Source organism: Leuciscus leuciscus (genome assembly GCF_965113295.1).
Source record: "Leuciscus leuciscus genome assembly, chromosome: 13".
Taxonomy (NCBI): Eukaryota; Metazoa; Chordata; class Actinopteri; order Cypriniformes; family Leuciscidae; genus Leuciscus; species Leuciscus leuciscus.
Window position 1 is genome coordinate 6960467 of NC_138737.1, and position 18674 is coordinate 6979140.

At 38.7% G+C, this 18674-nt stretch overlaps 1 protein-coding gene across 5 annotated transcripts in view; it reads left to right on the top strand.

Annotated features, from left to right (window-relative positions):
• The window catches only part of tjp2b (tight junction protein 2b (zona occludens 2)), a 71933-nt gene that overhangs the window by 20549 nt on the left and 32710 nt on the right, over positions 1–18674 (top strand). For all 5 annotated transcript variants that reach the window (XM_082189134.1, XM_082189133.1, XM_082189131.1 and 2 more), the window contains 4 exons: positions 10363–10416; positions 16160–16284; positions 16879–16981; positions 17313–17934. In XM_082189134.1, the coding sequence (XP_082045260.1) occupies positions 10363–10416; positions 16160–16284; positions 16879–16981; positions 17313–17934 (904 nt within the window). The remainder of the gene's footprint in view (positions 1–10362; positions 10417–16159; positions 16285–16878; positions 16982–17312; positions 17935–18674) is intronic.

Below are 18674 nucleotides of genomic sequence, written 5' to 3' on the forward strand. Positions count from 1 at the left end.
TTTTTCCAAAGCACATTCTGGGATTTTTAATGACCTCGGTTTAACGTCTCATCCAAAGGACGGTGCTTTTTGACAGTATAGTGTCCCGGTCACTATACTGGGGCATTAGGACCCACACAGACCACAGGGTGTGCGCCCCCTACTGGCCTCAATAACACCTCCATACAGCAGTACTGCAAATATGTGTGCGCTCTTCTGATTTAACATCTTCATGTCCAGGTCAAGCATGTTAAGAGTGTGTGTATTAGCTGCTAGTCGTGTCAGCGGGTCATTATCATCCTTAGGTGTTGTGCTAGTATGTACAGAGACGACAGGAGATTGTCAGTGGCCGTAAAACCCTCTAATCTTCTTTTCACCGCTAACAGGGACCATGTCATGCGTGCCTGGTTCATGACCCCTGATCTCTTCTTGTCTTACCTGGAATTCCCAGAACGATGTGTTACTCACATGACAAATTATGTGTACAAGCCCAGCTGTTGAAGTTCATTTCTGTTGGATTTGAGTGACATCAAGCTTACATCATCAAGTTGATGCTGGGAAGTGGATGAGGTCAGAGCAGATGGCGGTTCCACCATTTCCTCATTTAGACACTATTGTTTTGGTCTCCATAGATGCTTAAATCAGTAACCGAGGAAGTGCTCAATCTCACAGCTGAACGTTCTTCCTGAAATGTGTCGTGGCGTAAGAAGGAATAATCAATAGTTTTACATAAATTTGTGAGGGGTTTCGGGTTTGTATCCCATCTAAATGCAATAAGCCATTAATTGTTTTAAGACATAAATAGTAGTGATGCACTGACATTTCGGCAGCCCAAAATATTTGTCCAAAAATGAATCTTCGGTTATGGCCGGAACGGTGTCTATTTCATGTTTCCACTTTTCATTTCACTTTTAGTCTGTACTGTTCTCAGGAGATGCATAAACAAAACTTCACTAAACATTATTGATATCGCGACTCCCTAATAATTGCAATAAGCTTTGTGCTTTGTTACTTTTGAGATGAAAGGTAGTCTGGACTTTCAAATCTGAAGAGGAGGAGCATTTCGCTAAATGTACGCACTATATTACATAAATATTCATTATATTTTTACTTAACCTGTTGTCTTCATTATTTAATGTATGTTAAATATAATCCGTCATGAAAACAAGTTTCTATTACAGCCACAGTTTAAATGTTTATATTTTAACAAGGAATTGGAGTAGAAGAAACTCTTACATTAATAATTATATCATTTATATAATATAATAATACTTAATACTTGCATAATAATTGTCATAACTAATAAATAAATAGCATAAAGCCTTACATATGCTAAGAATGCAAATGCAAGTAGAAGATACTCTACTAAAGCATAAAAAATGTTGCAAAGTTTCCTCAGCAGTGCGCAATGTTGAAATATTAAAGTGAACACCGTTATCCTGCGGATCGCTGCAGTCTCTTAGGAATTCCTAGGGGTGTGTGTGTGTGTGCATACGCTAATATTGTATACACTCCATCTGTACACACGTATATATGTTGGTATTGATCCGTGTGTGTGTGTAAATGTAGGCCAGTTGTGTATTAGGATTACATAAGAAGAGGAGCCGGCAGAATTGTAGCGAGAGAAAGAGAGAGAGCGCAGACATGAAAACGGTGCTGTGCCGAAAGTGGGCACGCGCTGTGCAGTCGTTCAGGACTCGCCGTGGCTCTGTGAGTCTTATTTATAGTCCCTCTCTCTCTCTCCCTCTCCCTCTCTCTCCGGGTGCCTAATCTTCTCCGCCTCAGAGCTTAATTAGATTGGAGGTCGGGTGGCCATGGGGAGAGATGAGTGTGAACTGGCTCCCCTTTGGTTGCTGCGTGCGCCTGCAGAGAGCCCAGAGATGGAGGCGGCGCGGAGGGGCGCGAATCGAGGTGCGGGGGGAGTCCAAGGAGCTAAGGAACAGCTTCATCATCCTCTTCTCACCCAGGCATGCGTCATGCCTGCTCAAACTGCTGGTGGGGATGGGAAAAAAGGCGCTTGCGGTGGCTTGATCCTCCAGGGATAAACCCTTCCATCAGCTGCCACCTTAGAGAGAGGATTGTCGTGTTTCTACCCCCCTTTCCTAGATCCCGCAGTAGAGATCTCGGGGCTTGATTTGTACAGAGTTGGTTTGTATCGCGTCAGTGGGCGTGTTTTGTGATTGTGTGCAAAGTTTTTGTCGTATATATCATGATGTTTTGTGTTGTGTGTTAGCGTAGCGTTTGGGTTTGTGGCTTTGTTTGTGCTTGGGGAAAGTTCTGGTGTTGTGCATTAATCTGATGTTGCCTCGTGTACTTTTGAAATAAAACTTTGCGAATGAATGATAATGATTGTGAAGCGTTTGGAACGTAAACCGCAGATTCAATGTTTAATTGCAACGTAACGAAGCATCCTTACTTGATGTGCGTGTGCAATAATGAGCCGGTAATGCAGGTGCAGGTGTAGGTGTGTGTGTGTGTGTGTGTATGGAGTGGTCTTCACTGGCTCCTGTCGCATAGCGTAGCTTTTGCTGGCAGCGGCTGTACTGCCTCTGATCTATCTGCCGTGCTGTTTAAACTCTTTCATTGTCTGGGATTTGTGCTTCGGTCATTACCGTGAGATGCAGAGGGGAGCAGGTGTTTGGGTCTCTGTATCCCTCAGGTGTGAGGCGTATATTTTTAGAGTGACTGGCAAATTAGCGCGTGCGAATTGATGTGCATGTGTGCGTGCATTTGGGCTGGGTGATGTATTGAATATTCACAGTGGTTTAGCAGTGAAGTTAAGCAAGATTATGAATATTGCAAAAAATTTAAATATGCTTTTTATTAAGTTTACTAATGTCATTAGACTAGTTTCAAAATCCCTTGTCTCAAAACTCGCAAATATGAGAGTGTTAAGACAGAGATGTTTTAATCTCTTAAAATAAATGAACAGAATGGGCAAATATAGTTTTTTAATATTTTAATATTTGTGAATCTGTCCAAAACTTAACTTCAATTATTAATTAAGCCTTCTTGTGGCATTTTTCCCCCCCTATATTTAAATGTTTTAAATATATATAAACATGAATGCTGTTTATTGCTATGTATATTGTTATATTGGTTTCTTGTGTTCATTTGGTTTAGAAAACATGCCTTGATTATCTTTAAACAGATGTTTTAGTTGGCACATTAAGCAATTTTAATCTACCGTACTTAATCTACTCTGAAGAACCTTTTAAGCCATTTCAGAGAAAATGTATAGACCTATATATATATAGTGTGTGTGTGTGCGTTCTTTTTCTCTGAAATGGCTTAAAAGGCTTCCTTCAGACCTGGTGGATATTTATAAATACTATATTATATTTTATTTTATCTATACCACACAGCCCTAGTGTGTAAAATTGCTATGCAATTACTGGGAATATTATTCTTCGTGCATTGGCATTGTGATGTTTTGTGAGCTTGTTGGTCTTTTTATATTGTTCACCATCCTATGCAGCTAAAACACATCAAAATTAGTAGGGCTGCTCCCAACTAAAGATTTTCTAGTCGACTATTAGTTGTTCATTTAAGCCATTAGTCGATTAGTCGGGTGAGAAAATACTAAACCATAATAATGATTAAAGACCTTATTAATTAAGGTCTCAAGCGCACCCATAAAGCTTGCCAACATCGCGTGAACTTTTCGGAGATCAGAACGCAAATAAAATAGATAGCATATAATATAAATAACAGCCTTATAATGAAATAATTTTTTAGTGTAGGACATAAATCTACATTTTAAACAAACAAAAATAAATAAATATACAGCAAACTGAAACACTTAATAGAGAAATAGGCCTATTAATCAGGCCGATGGACAAGTAGTCTTAACATTTAAGAAAAATCAGTTTTTCAGAGGTTAGAACACCAAAAAAATAAATATACATTATAAAAATGAATACATAAATGAAACACTAATATGGACAATTAGGCTATACCTGACTCACCATCACTCTGATCTCAGTCTTCTCATATTATGAGAAAGACACGAGTTTGTCCTCGTTGTCGGGGAGAAGTGAGCTCCATGTCTTACTCACAATGAATCCGGCTTTTGAGAAGATGCACTCCGGTGGCGTGGATGTTAAGTTAAACATGTTAAAGGAACACTCCACCGTTTTTTGAAATAGGGCTTATTCACCTTCTTTCCTACATTTAGATAGGTGGGCAAATGCATTTTTGTCTCAGTGCATGCATTGTTTTAGTTTGACAGGGTCAGCGCTAGCTTAGCTTAGCATAATGAATGGAATCCTTTGTTGCCAGCTAGCATGTCCTGAGTAAAAGTGATATAACATTTTTTAAAAACCCACCTAATTACTGCTTGTGGCCTGCGTATTCACAACAAGTACAAATAGCGATGCAGATTAACACTAGACGATTTCCTATGCAGATACTGACTTGGGACTATATTAGGGGGAAGCACAGGTGAAGCACTGCTACTTGGGCACAGAGATATCACGCCCAAGTAGCAGTGCTTCGCCTGTGCTTCCCCCTAATATAGTCCTTAATATATAAGTCAATATCTGCCTAGGAAATCGCCTAGTGTTAATCTGCATCACTATTTGTACTTGTTGTGAATACGCAGGCCACAAGCAGTAATTAGGTGGGTTTTTAAATTTTTTATATCACTTTTACTCAGGACATGCTAGCTGGCAACAAAGGATTCCATTCATTGTGCTAAGCTAAGCTAGCGCCGACCCTGTCAAACTAAAACAATGCATGCACTGAGACAAAAATGCATTTGCCCACCTATCTAAATGTAGGAAAGAAAGTGAATAAGCCCTATTTCAAAAAACGGTGGAGTGTTCCTTTAAGTTGAACACGTTTACCTAGGTTCACGTTAATGTTAGAGCGAGTGGCCACTGGCCATGTAAAGTGGTATTACTTTAGCTACTACTTGCATTTTTTTAATTACTCATGTTTGAGGTCGCACGTCAACTTCATCAACCCTCTAATGCCCGACATATTACCGCATGCGTGACTTCACCAATTCCTGTGGAGGTTCAAATTTACTCGACCAGTCCTCTTCTTTTTGACTTTTAAGGGCAGCCCAAAGAATTATTATTATAGACAGATATATTGTTTTGACCAAATAATGAGCCAATTTAATATTACCGGCCTGACGTCGCTTTGGCTGATATACAGATGTGCTTGTTCATTCTCGTATCAAAAACCTACCAATAGCCTCGTAAATCATTTTCAGTGAATATTGTGTAAAATAACTCTGTTTGATTTTACAGTTTTAATAATTTTAATCGTAATTGACCACCGTGCTTTCTAGATACCAGCATCAGCCATTAAACAACCCTATATTGGTTGACCACTAATAAATATATACAATTGTGCCTTTGTTTTTGCTCAGTTGTTCTGTTGACAAGTGTGGCGGTCGATTTACTGCTCTAGTGTGTGTGTGTGTCAGAGTGTGTGTGTGTCAGAGTGTGTGTGTGTCAGAGTGTGTGTGTGTCAGAGTGTGTGTGTGTGTGTGTGTGTGTGTGTGTGTGTGTGTGTGTGTGTGTGTGTGTGTGTGTGTGTGTGTGTGTGTGTGTGTGTGTGTGTGTGTGTGTGTGTGTGTGTGTGTGTGTGTGTCCTCTTTGTCAACATCTAACCTGTTGTATCTGCTTGTGTGGACAGGCTGTTCAGACATGTGAGCATTACTGGCTGCGATCTGCAGGTTGGGTTTACATGCGCCCCTGCTCATCCGGGTCTGTGTGTTGTGGACGGCTTCACGCTGATGGTCCTGTCGACAGGACGCATTTCAGCTTATTGGGAACAGCGGGGTCCTCCTCACAGGCTGCTTACGGGGTCCCGTCCCTCTGAGATTGAGCTGAGCCGGAGAGATAGCAGTCTTGACCTTGTTGTGAGGAGTTTACTAAAAGACTAGAGGTTTTTTTTTAGGTTAGTTCTCAGGAGAGATGGGTGACAGCTTCCTGTGGAGATGTCTCAAGTATAGCAGTCACGATCTTAATTTTTATATTTTGGGGCTTGGATTTGCTTTATTGGACAGATGTAGATGATGGTATGTTATTCTATTAATTTGAAGAGGGGGATCAGACTTGAACCTGTGTCAGTAGCATGAGAACCAAGGCTCAACATATCTGGAACATGTGTTTTAGGAGCTTTTCAATGTATTTAGACAGAAACCCAGGTATATGAATCTTTAAAGGACCCTCATGTCATTCTAAACCTGTTATTTTCTTTTGTAGAAATGTATTGTTTTACAGAATATCCTAATCGCTCTTTTCAATGCAGTACAGTACTGCAGTGATGTAATTTTGTAGGCCAACCTTTAAGTTCGCTTCACCCTGGTTCCCTCGACAAAAACCCAATAGTATTTTTCCATTGGCTTTTGGGATTATTACTGAAAATAAGCTCTGTGATAAAACATGTTCATGATTCTTACACGTTTCGTTCATCAGGGTAATCTTGACAAATCAGCACAACTTAATGAATTTTGAAGCCTAAATACAATCGCCTGAAGGAAAAGCTTAACATAGGCTATAAATTAACTGCACCGTGGTCGCATGCCTTAAACGTCACCACCATTAAGCAAAACCACTCTTTCAGCCTTTATTTAAAAAAAAAATCCTGAAAGTTTGAGTTAGAATACTTTGCTAGAGTGCAGATATATACACAACAAGGCTGTAAAAGCAAACTAGCGAGTTATTAGAAGAATTTCCTGTTTGTGTGATGATGTTTAATGTCTCCAACAACCTCTGTAATCCCATTTAGCCACTTTATTTAGCCATAACTAGATGGTATTACTGATGTTTTACGTGAAAATATATGGTGCTTGCGTTACAGACCGTATATCAAGCATTGAACCAAAAACCCATTCAAAAAACCTACTGATTTCAGGAAGATGAAACTGGAAGTGCTAAAGTGCTAATTTTCATGATTGGCCCGCAAAAATACATCATACTTTTAGCACTCTGTAAGGATGGGTCCTGTCCAGACTTTATAAATGTCATAATTGTGGCCTATGTGAATAAATTCCTCCAAATAACTCCTCTGAAGCCGAACAATAGCCGAATATGACCAAATTGAAATGTACATTTGTATTGGCTGAAAACCTTCCTCACCTCCGCAGCTCTCAAATCGTATTCGTGTGAGTTCAGATATGCTTTGTAGTCGGTGAAGATCATCCTAATGCTAATTTCTTGTCGCTGACATCATAACTGGTGCAGAAGAAAGACACATTTAGAACAACATGAGGGTGAATTTTCATATTTGTGTGCTATTTTAATAAATGTTAACGTGTTCATAAATGCGTTTTTGTTCATTAACTTGGTCGGACAAACTAGATTGAGAGAAAATGCTTGTAATTGTTGTTTATTTTATCATTTGCAAAGCCTTTGCGGATCTGTCTTTGATTTATGAAGCGAGCAGCTTTGTAATTTTCCTTTTCGCTATGAAACTGTCCATCATTTTCCAGAACAAGAAGGTGAGTGCTTGGTAAAAGCAGCTTGAACTGCCTTCAAATGATGCAGCATCTTTAGCTCCCTCGCTATCTGTCTTTCTCATCACCGTCTTATGAACAATATCTCCACTAGCCACCCACAGAAAGCAGCTCAGTGCAAGAGGAGAGGAGAAGAGCTGTCTTAGCTTATCAGCATCAGGCCCTTTATTTACTTTATCTCTGTGGATTAGTTTTATTTGCTGCATAGCGCACTATCCGAGTGCTTGTGGAGAGCCCCACAAATGCACATGTCCACACTAATTGTACGCTTCTGTAGTAGTCTGAGGGCAGATATCCGCAGGCAGAATCCTCCAATTAGAGCCGCACGCTAACGGGGACGGCTTAGAACAAGGGGAAGTGTGTGTTTGTAAGGAAAAGCTAAAGGGAAGTGCAGAAAATGAAAACTAAAACGTATGTGTGTGTGTTGCACATCAACCATTTTGTCCTTAGGAGGACACTTAATATTCAACAATATTATCGATTTGACTGAACTGACACTATTGGATGAGAACTGAGCTAGACGATGACATCAGAGCAGCAGAGCTGCTTTATAGATGAAATGAACTAATTTAATTATTGATGATCTTTACAACGGAACTGAATCAACACTGAACTGACTTTAGCTGAATAATGACACTAATTTCTTCTGTACAGACGAAATTAACTCTGTCCGCATCATTAAATCATTTTCCTGTTATCACTGTAAAGCTGCTTTGAAATATGTATTGTATAAAGCACTTTATAAATAAAGGTGACTTGACTAGACTTAGTTTTGGCATCAGAGTGATGTCATACATGATCTGTGCTGTGATTGGCCAGCCCTGGTTCTTTTAAAGGAACATTATCACCAGAATGTTAATTGTTAATTAACAAATTAATAACAAATTATACAACTACTATAAGTATATCAATTTAACCAACCTTACCATTGACACATACAGTACACTCACGTTAAGCAGTATATATAGCAAACATCAAATGCTCAATTTGTTATATTGTCGAAAAATTTGATATATAATTTACCTGCGTACAGTATACTCGCATAATGCAATATATTGTCTGCTGCGTGATTGTTTACATTGTCACATCACATTATTTTCTGTGAAGCTGCGTTGAAACTGTGTGTATTGTAAAAATCGCTATTTAAATAAATTTGACATGGAAGGGAGAAACTTTAATTTGAGTAGAATCAGGTGTAGATTAGGATATTGTTTAGTCCAAACAGATTTCTTATTTAATTAAAGCCGACTATTTAAAGAAGCTTTAACCGGACATACTGTCAAAGTCGCCGTGGTTTAACCTTGTGTCGTCATGGTTTAGTTGAGGTTGGGTTGTACTGTGGCTGTTTCCAGTTAATCATCAATATTGATGAGCATGTCTGTCTGTTCATTGGAACAAACACACCCTTGAGCTGTGTGTGTGTGTGTGTGTGTGTGTGTGAGTTTGTCAGGCTGGTTTTTATATGTGTCAAAAAGAGAGATATACAGACTCTGGTGTCATTCACAGTGTGTTTATGGACATCGGCTTACATAGATCTGTGAGTTAACATGGATTCAGTCCTCATGTGTAATAATTCTTAAAAACAAAGAAATGATGCTTTCGCCCACGTGAGCTGTGGAAATGACAGGCCCATCCTTCATACTCACTCTCCTGCCGTATGTGGTAGACCCTCATTTTGACGCAGTGACGTATCGGGTCGTACCAAATAATGGGGTGTTCACTGGGTGTTCACAGGTATTTCTGTGTAGATACTATATAGTTGGGGAGGGGGTCTTCATTTGTAAATTAAGTAATATTCATTTTCATAATGTCATTTTAAGGAATATTCTGGGTTATTTACAGTGTAACAGTGAAGTGTGTTATGTGGCGCAGATCAAAAAAAATTTTTAAATCTGTTTGGGGTCGGTTAGATTTTTTTAAACGTTTTTTAAAGAAGACATTAAAAACAGTAATATTATGAAATATTATTACCACAATTTAAAATAATTGTTTTCTGTTTTAATAAAATGTACTTTATTCCTGTGATGGTAAAACTGAATTGTCAGCATCATTACTTCAGTGTCACATGATCCTTCAGAAATCATTCTAATATGCTAATTTGGTCCTCAAGAATTTTTTTTATTTTTAATGTTGAAAAGAGTTGCTGCTTAATATTTTTTGTGGAAACTGTGATGCATTTTTTTCAGGATTATTTGATGAATAGAAAGTTCGCAGCATTTATTTGAAATAGATATAATTTGCAAATTTTTTTATGTTTTTACTATCACTTTTTATCAATTTAATGCATCCTTGCTGAATAATATTTACTTAAAAAATAGATTTAAAAAAACGTACTGATCCCAAACTTTTGATCAGTAATGTAAATAAAAAACAGACAAATAAAATAAATAACACTTTTCAAACCCTTTTTCTGTTCGCTGTTATTGGCCCAAACTGGACTGGCAGGGATGCTTAAATAAATATCAGTATTTTGTGGTGATACATATAGTTACATGAAACTGGGAAAGAACATTCAAAAATGGCACACTTCACCTTTAAACTGTACAGATAGAATCTGTGGCATGCTGCTGATTAAAGAAAATTACATAAAGTACAGTAATTGACTTCTCCCTCAGTTTTTACAAATCAGTGAAAGAAAAAAAAAATTTTGAGATGGGGAGGAGGAACTGCTAATTATGTGTGTCCAAAGTAATTGCCACAGATGCTGTCGTGCTTACAGTAAGTTGTACTTGACCAGGAATATTCCTTTACTATTATGTGTGCATCCATGTAATTATGAAATAATTAGTTCATTTAGGACCAATTTGTGTATAGGACACTCAACCCTACATGTCACGCTGCACAGCATACTGAAATTAGTGACGCCTGACTGGTGATTTAATGGTGGTTTCTTTCTCTTTTCCATGCAGAGCTCAGGAATGGAGGAGACGGTTTGGGAGCAGTACACTGTGACTCTACAGCGGGTATGAAACTCTTTTACATGAACCTACTCATACTAACCCACACCCTAGCTCAGTGGTTCCCAACCTTTTTTGTCTGAGACCCCCTTTTTCCCAAGAAAATATTTTAGGGCCCCCCTTCACATTTAATGATATTTTCGCTCTTGTAAGCTTGCAGCAAGGATGACAAAATATGTTGTTTTCAAACAAACGGTATGTTTACTATAAACAGATATGTTTATGCACAAATAATAGCCTATAATATTGAAAATACAATAACAAAAACATTAGTAGGCCCTTTGCAATTTAAAAATGTAAGCCTAGGACTAGGAGTAGCCTATAAATGTGCCCTATTTTAAATGCAATAACAAAAATATCAGTATTCACACTTGTGTAGGTAAAAAAAAGAATGAATATAGGCTATTACTAAATTACTTCTGTCTGGGGCCTCAATACTTGCATGTTATTTGTGAGGCTTTATCAATGTGAGGCTTTATTTTTTAGGCTTTTGGCGCTATAGCGAGCGATAATAAACTTGCGTTTATTAACAGAATAATGCGTCTTTCGGAAGAACATTGTAGCCGGAACTACTTCTCTCTCTGTGTGCGTCTATGACGAGTCACGCAGGTACTGGGCTACTCCGCAGCGGCAGCGATCCGAACCAGGGTAAAATAGTCCCAATGTAATCACTTATTATAGGTGAACCATAGTGATTCAGGATAAGACAAAAACACGGTTTGGAAAATGGATTCATGATGAACTCGCTCATTATATAAACAATTATATTGAACAGAAAAAAGTTAAGGACTTTTATTTAATGCAAATTGCTCAAAACTTTTCAAAATATGACGCGACCCCCCACAGAGCTCGCTGAGGCCCCCTAGTGGGCCGCGACCCCCCTGTTGGGAACCGATGCCCTAGCTCACCCACTGCAGGTTTAGATATGTTGTAGATGAGCGGCCCAGCAGGTAACAACAAATTTCATGTTTGTAACCAAAGAGGCCACATGCTAGCCTGGTTAAAACCAGACCATTCTCAGTAGTAACTGAGTTATGGTCTGGCAAAGCTTCATTAATAACTCATTTCCAAAGGGGCGTCCCCAACGGACGTCGCTCAAATGCCTCTGGGCGCAATTGGATAGACCTAAAACCAATCAGAGCGATCATCATCGTGTAAAACCATGTGCTGCGTCCCAATTCGCCTAAGAAGTTACACTGCGCCATAAAAGTATGTACTCTTTTTGTGAAGAAAAGGTATTTACTTTTGAATGTGTAGCAAAAAAGTAGGCAAGCTTTGGGACATACTACTTCGTCATCTTTATCGGACGGATCTGTCGCGTGCATCCTGTCACGTAAACTGCCCTGTCACAGTTAAAATCCTCTATTAAATCTCATTTAATTTCCTACCGTTTCGGAGAGAAATGTAGTAGCACGTTCATCTGCCAGTGGGTCTTTCATGGAGACTGTCCTCATGTGTTTGCAATTTGAATATAATAATGCATTTAAAAGTTGGTGCGCTTCACCAACGGACGTCGCTCAAATGCCTCTGGGCGCAATTGGATAGACCTAAAACCAATCAGAGCGATCGTCATCGTGTAAAGCCCGCCCCAACGTTTCTGATTGGTGCTGCGATTTCGACGGATTAGAAATGGGCTTGAATGAGCTCTTTGCCAGACTACTTGCAGAGCAAATCTAAATTTGCCGGAAGTTGTCTGGGTTTTCCCAGGCTAGCCACATGCTGCACAGATAGATGATGGCCCTCTTAACAAACAGACCAGAGCGAGCCTAACTCCTCCGCCAGCCCCTCTAACATATAACAATACCTGAGAGGCCCTCAAGCTCAAGATCCAAACTCACCAAACTCAGTGTGCTGGATCCAGGAGAAAATTAGCTTTTTAGGATTATGATTATATCTGACTATTTTGTAACATTATAAATGTCTCATTGCCACTTTTTCATCAATTTATTTTTGTAAAAATTCATACTGACCCCAAACTTTTGAACAAAAGTGTATATATAGTCATTATTTAAAACAACAACAAAAAAACGAACGAAAGAACGAACAAAACTAAAAAACGACTGAATATGACATGCACATTCTTTTCCCTCTATTCTGTTAGGAAAATACTTAAAGGGTTAGTTCACCCAAAAAATGAAAATTCTGTCAGTAATTACTCACCCTCATGTCGTTCCAACCCCGTAAGACCTTCGTTCAGCTTCGGAACACAAATTAAGATATTTTTGATTAAATCTGAGAGCTGGCTCACTCCTCCATAGGCTTCTAAGACACTATAACTTGCTGGCCCAGAAAATGTATTAAAGACATCGTTAATATAGTCCAAGTGACTACAGTGGCTCAATCTTAAGTTTATAAAGCGACGAGAATACTTTTTGTGCGCAAAAAAACACAAAAATAACTTTTTTCCACTATTCATTTCCTTCTCTCTGGGCCTCGAGTCTTTTCACGTAGTGTAATAGCGCAGCGCATCTGTGTTGCACGTCACCACGTAGGCTCACTATTGGCCGACGCTGGTCATGTGTGTGATGCGTGTGATGTACAACACAGACGCGCTGCGCAGTTCTACCACGTAAATTCACTCGAGGCCCAGAGAGAAGGAAATGAATAGTGGAATAAAGTCGTTATTTTTGTTGTTTTTTTGCGCACAAAAAGTATTCTCGTCGCTTGATAAACTTAAGATTGAGCCACTGTAGTCACTTGGACTATATTAACGATGTCTTTAATACATTTTCTGGGCCAGCAAGTTATAGTGTCTTAGAAGCCTATGGAGGAGTGATCCAGCTCTCAGATTTCATCAAAAATATCTTAATTTGTGTTCCGAAGATGAACGAAGGTCTTACGGGGTTGGAACAACATGAGGGTGAGTAATTACTGACAGAATTTTCATTTTTGGGTGAACTAACCCTTTAAGGCTCACTCTTGTTATTTATTGCAATTAATTTCAGTAAATTAACAGTGTGATCAGTTTCTTGTTACCTTCATAATTATGGACACGTGCATGTATAAATGAACAGTAGATATCTCAAATAAGGTGTTTGCATGAGACATAATTGTCATATACATGTAAACATGGACATTGTCACTAACAGCTTATTAGCATCAAAACATTTTGTGCTTGTGCTCTCCTTTTAGAAGCGCTTCAGCCTGTCAGATAAAGTTACCCCTCCCCCTCTCTCTTCCCATCTTGCCTTTCCTTCCTCCCATTCCGCTTTCCTCCTCATGCACAACAGGATGCGCATCTTTTATCTCCCGCGTGACAGATCGCAAGGGTTCACACACTATCCAAACACACACTGACACTATCACCACCATCACATATCAGACTCATCCTGGGTAAACATCTCAGTTCTTTGACATGTCAGATCCCTGGGTTCAGATAAGAATTGTCTCGTCTTATCGCTGCAACATAAAAGGGAAGATATAAGCTTTTGAAAGTTTAAATAAAACAGGATACTTAGAATGAGGACAAGTTTATATGGCGTATCATGATCTATAAGGGCTTGACAGTGTGAGCGATTTACCCGCATTTGCGACTAAAAAGTGATGTGTGTAAAATGTATTTAGGAGCACATGTGTGAATTAAAAAAAAAAAGTTCTGGAATCGCAATACAGCCTAATGTGATTATTAAATAAGATGATTAAAGGGATACTTTACCGTTTTTTCATATTAAACTATGTTATTCCCTTAACTAAGACGAGTTGATACATACCTCTCTCGTCTCAGTGCGTGCACTAAATCCCTCTGTCTTGCGGCGAAACTTTGTTAGCCCAGTTCATTTAATATGGGCCAAGCAGAGAAGCTACCAAACACCTCCACGTTTTCCCTATTTAAATACAGTTACTCGCGAAGTGTAACTCGACCTAGGACGGTGACACAAAACAAAACGTTGCGCTTTTCTAAGCGTGTAAAATGGATAACTATTTTGTATGGCGGAATACCATAGCAAGTGCTTGTAAGCACTTCGACTTGGCGCAGTAATATCTTCACTAGAGGGAGCGGGGGCCGGTGAGAGGATTTTTCACGAGTGAAGATATTACTACGCCAAGTCGAAGTGCTTACAAGCACTTGCTATGGTATTCCGCCATACAAAATAGTTATCCATTTTACACGCTTAGAAAAGCGCAACGTTTTGTTTTGTGTCACAGTCCTAGGTCGAGTTACACTTCGCGAGTAACTGTATTTAAATAGGGAAAACGTGGAGGTGTTTGGTAGCTTCTCTGCTTGGCCCATATTAAATGAACTGGGCTAACAAAGTTTCGCCGCAAGACAGAGGGATTTAGTGCACGCACTGAGACGAGAGAGGTATGTATCAACTCGTCTTAGTTAAGGGAATAACATAGTTTAATATGAAAAAACGGTAAAGTATCCCTTTAAGCTGCATGCTTCAAAGTAGCAATGCAGCGCCGTTGCACGTTCTACAGCTCCCAGTCAGTGAATACTGCACATTTATGCTAATAGAATGCTTATGATGAACTGTTGATGAATTACAATGTTTACTTTATGGTGTTCATGTAATATGCTGTAGATGGCTGTAAGAGTGCATATTTTATCTCCTGCATCTTTTTTGAATGAGCAGCCGGCAATAGTAAAGCATAGACATTTCAAAATAAGTCCCATTGCATTTTATTTTACAATTAAAACTGCCACATTTTGCATAAGTTTTTTCCCTGGTTATTATTGATAATTTCCTGGTTATAATTATAAACTATATCCTGCAATTAATTCAACTTAAATTTAGCAATTTTTTGTGGCACAATAATCTGTTTACTTCTAAGTATTATTATATAGATCCATTTATCTATCTATATATATATATATATATATATATATATATATATATATATATATATATATATATATATATATATGCACAGTTTGAACGGTTTGTGTGTGTGTGTGTGTGTATATATATATATATAATGTGTGTGTGTGTATATATATATATATATATATATATACATATAAACACACACAGTTTGACGTAGGCCTATAAATGATTACATAATTACTAAATACAGTTTGAAGCAGAAATATTAAAAAATATATAGAATTAATATAGAATATTAATCTTATTATTATTGTAATAAAATAAATAATTTTCCTTATAAATGTATCCTTGTATCCCTTCAAGGAATAATGCGTTATTTGTTCAATTGTGCCCCTAAGTGTTTTCAATGTGCTCCTAATGTTTAATGTGGCCTGTCTATTTCATTATTTTGGTATATATTTACTCATGCCAGCGGTAATATTATATAAGCTTTTGGTTACCGCCTAGCCCTAGAGTCAGTGTCAGTCTGTGCCATTGATTCACACTCTAAAATCTCGGTTTCACTCGTTGCTGTCAGGTTTTATCTCCAGCTTTAATTGGGCCTGAATATATTTGGAGCAGATTGCCAGATCAAGCCAGCGATACCCACTCATTAGACTCTATTTATTCAGCGTTCCTCTGAGGCAGGTACAGCAGGTTGTTATTTGGCTAAGCAATGAGGTGGAACCATGTCTCCATTAGTTTTAGCGTACAATGGCTTTCTGCAAAACCGCACTGTGGTGGCACGCAGTCAACGTTTATGAGAGATTTATTTTAAGAGCGCACGGACGTGATTGTGTAACACCGCTGGCCGTTTGCATGCTTCTAAGAAGCAATATTAAACAGTACTGCCTTGGGCAGGCTAGCTGTGATGTATGACTATGGAAATGCGTTAGTGCTACTTTCACACTGAAAGTGATTTCTCTCTCTTTCTTTTGCAGGACTCTAAAATGGGCTTTGGAATTGCTGTGTCCGGCGGCCGGGACAATCCAAACGTGGAGAGCGGAGAGACGTCCATCATCGTGTCGGACGTGCTGCCAGGAGGACCAGCCGATGGACTGCTCTTGTACGCTTCACTCGCCTTACTAATGCATACGTGTTGAGCGTATTGGTAAACCATTATTTTACACCAGCATAGGCCGGTTAATAAGTATCGAGTTTTCACATAGAGCTTTTTAAAATGACATGAAATCCAAATTGACTCTGCTTACTGCCCTAATAAATATCCTTGGTGTTATTGTGCGTGTTATATTAGTGCATGTTAATCCAAAGAGGCATAATCGTTTATCAATGTAATAACTTTATACATTTCAACAAACAGCTTATTTTCTGTTGATGTACTGAGTAAAATGATATTAACCAATAATATCATAACCTACCTGTCACATTCCAGTCAAATACTGATGCATACAATTACGGCCTACATTATTTCACAGAATATTCACTTGGAAATACATCATATACCACATTATAGAAGTTAAATTCATTGCCTATACCATATTTTGTCTTAAATGAGTGTTAAGTATTCCCATATGACTTTCTTTATTGAAATAGAAATGGTTTAAACATGATAATAAACATAAAACCCAATATTATTTTTAAATAGAATGTCTGTATAATGTTTTAGACTTGACATTTGTTTTGTTTTGCTTGTGGACAGTGAGAACGACCGTGTGATACTGGTCAACACCGTCACCATGGATAATGTGCCTCATTCTTTTGCTGTGCAGTCACTTCGGAAATGTGGGAAAGTGGCCAAAATAGTGAGTATTTGTCAAGTTGACCTTTATGAGATGACTACTAAAACAAGTTACTTTGGTTATTATTACTCTGGTTACAAAATCTTTTTTTTACCCCCCACATTTAAAAAATGTTTGCCAATTTTGCCAATTTTAGGTTTTAATTTTGCAGTTTTGCCCCAAGCGCTGGTTAAGTTCTGTTTTAAAACTAATAAACATGCAGCATTCAAATGAATGTACTGCAATCGATCCCTGCTTAAAGTAATTATCATATAGTAAGATAAATCTCTTATGTCGTTTTGATAACAGTGGGCTGATTGTATAAAGACTAATTTTATTCAATGGCTCCCCACAGACTGTAAAGAGGCCTCGCAAGGTGTCTGTCCTCAAGCGCCCCCCGTCCCCGAGCGTAGATAGCCGTGATTACAACATATCCAGCTATTATCCCGAGGACAACCGCAGTGTTCACAGTGACCCAGACTCTGATTACCCTCGGGGAAATGGCGGCCTGGGCTACCCCCGCGACAGAGAGCATGACCGCAGCCTCGACAAGAGCCGGATAGACTACCTGGATCCGGATTACCGCAGCCAGGACTACGACTCTCGGCGGGAACGAAGTAGAGGCAGGAGTACAGAGAGATCACCCAGCTCTGACAGCGGCTACCGCAGGGACGGCAGTCGGGGCCGGACACTGGAGCGTGGATCCAGCCCGGAGCCTCGCTATCATAAGCAGCAAAGTAGAGGCCGCGGTGGAGGAGGAAGCCCTGCCGGAAGCTACGGGAGGGACCAGGGCTATGACACGCGGAGGTATGACACCCGTTCGGATGACAAGATGATTAGGAGTCACAGCAGGGACCGGCTGCAGGATCACTCACCTTCACCCAGCAAAGAGCGAGACAGAGGAAAAGATCTTTATAACTATGAGCCCCTGGAGCCGCCCATCAATGTGATGCTGGTGAAAAACAGGCCCAATGAAGGTGAGAACCTCGGGTTTAGCTTGTCACTCATCGCATATTTTGAATAAAATAGAGTTAGGTGACTGAAATTATTAAAAACTGTTTATTTTGAAATGGAAATCTTCTGTAACATTACAAATGTGTTTACTGTAACTTTTGAACAATTTAATGCATCCTTGCTGAATAAAAGTATTAATTTCTAAATTTCATCTTACTGACAGCAAACTTTAAAATGTAGCTTTTTTTTTTTGTTTATTGTAAGCTGTTTTTGAAATATCAAATATGCTGTTGGCCAATATTTTGCCAACAATGTTTTTTATTGATTTTCCAATAAAACAAACAATAACCAAATAACAAAAATTATATCACCAAAAGGAAAATAAGTTACAAAAACATTCCAAATATGTTGATCAAAGCAGCAGTAATTAAAATAAAACAAAACAGAACAAAAATATGTCACACTCAAAACATTAATACATGCACCCTCTTATTTCTTAAGGAAATCAATTAAAGGTGCCCACATCTCTTCAAATTGCCGTGCTTTACCCCTTGTAATGTACGTTAACTTCTCTAAAGTAACACACATTGCCATCTCCTTGATCCAAGAGTGTGCAGAAGATATTTCCTGTTGGCCAATGTTGATATTTGAAATCAACCCAAACAAACACACCCCTTATTCATTGCTTCTTCATGGGCATTATTAAAGGAAATACTCAATGTGAAGCAATGTTTACAGTAAACATTGCATTACATTAGCTGCA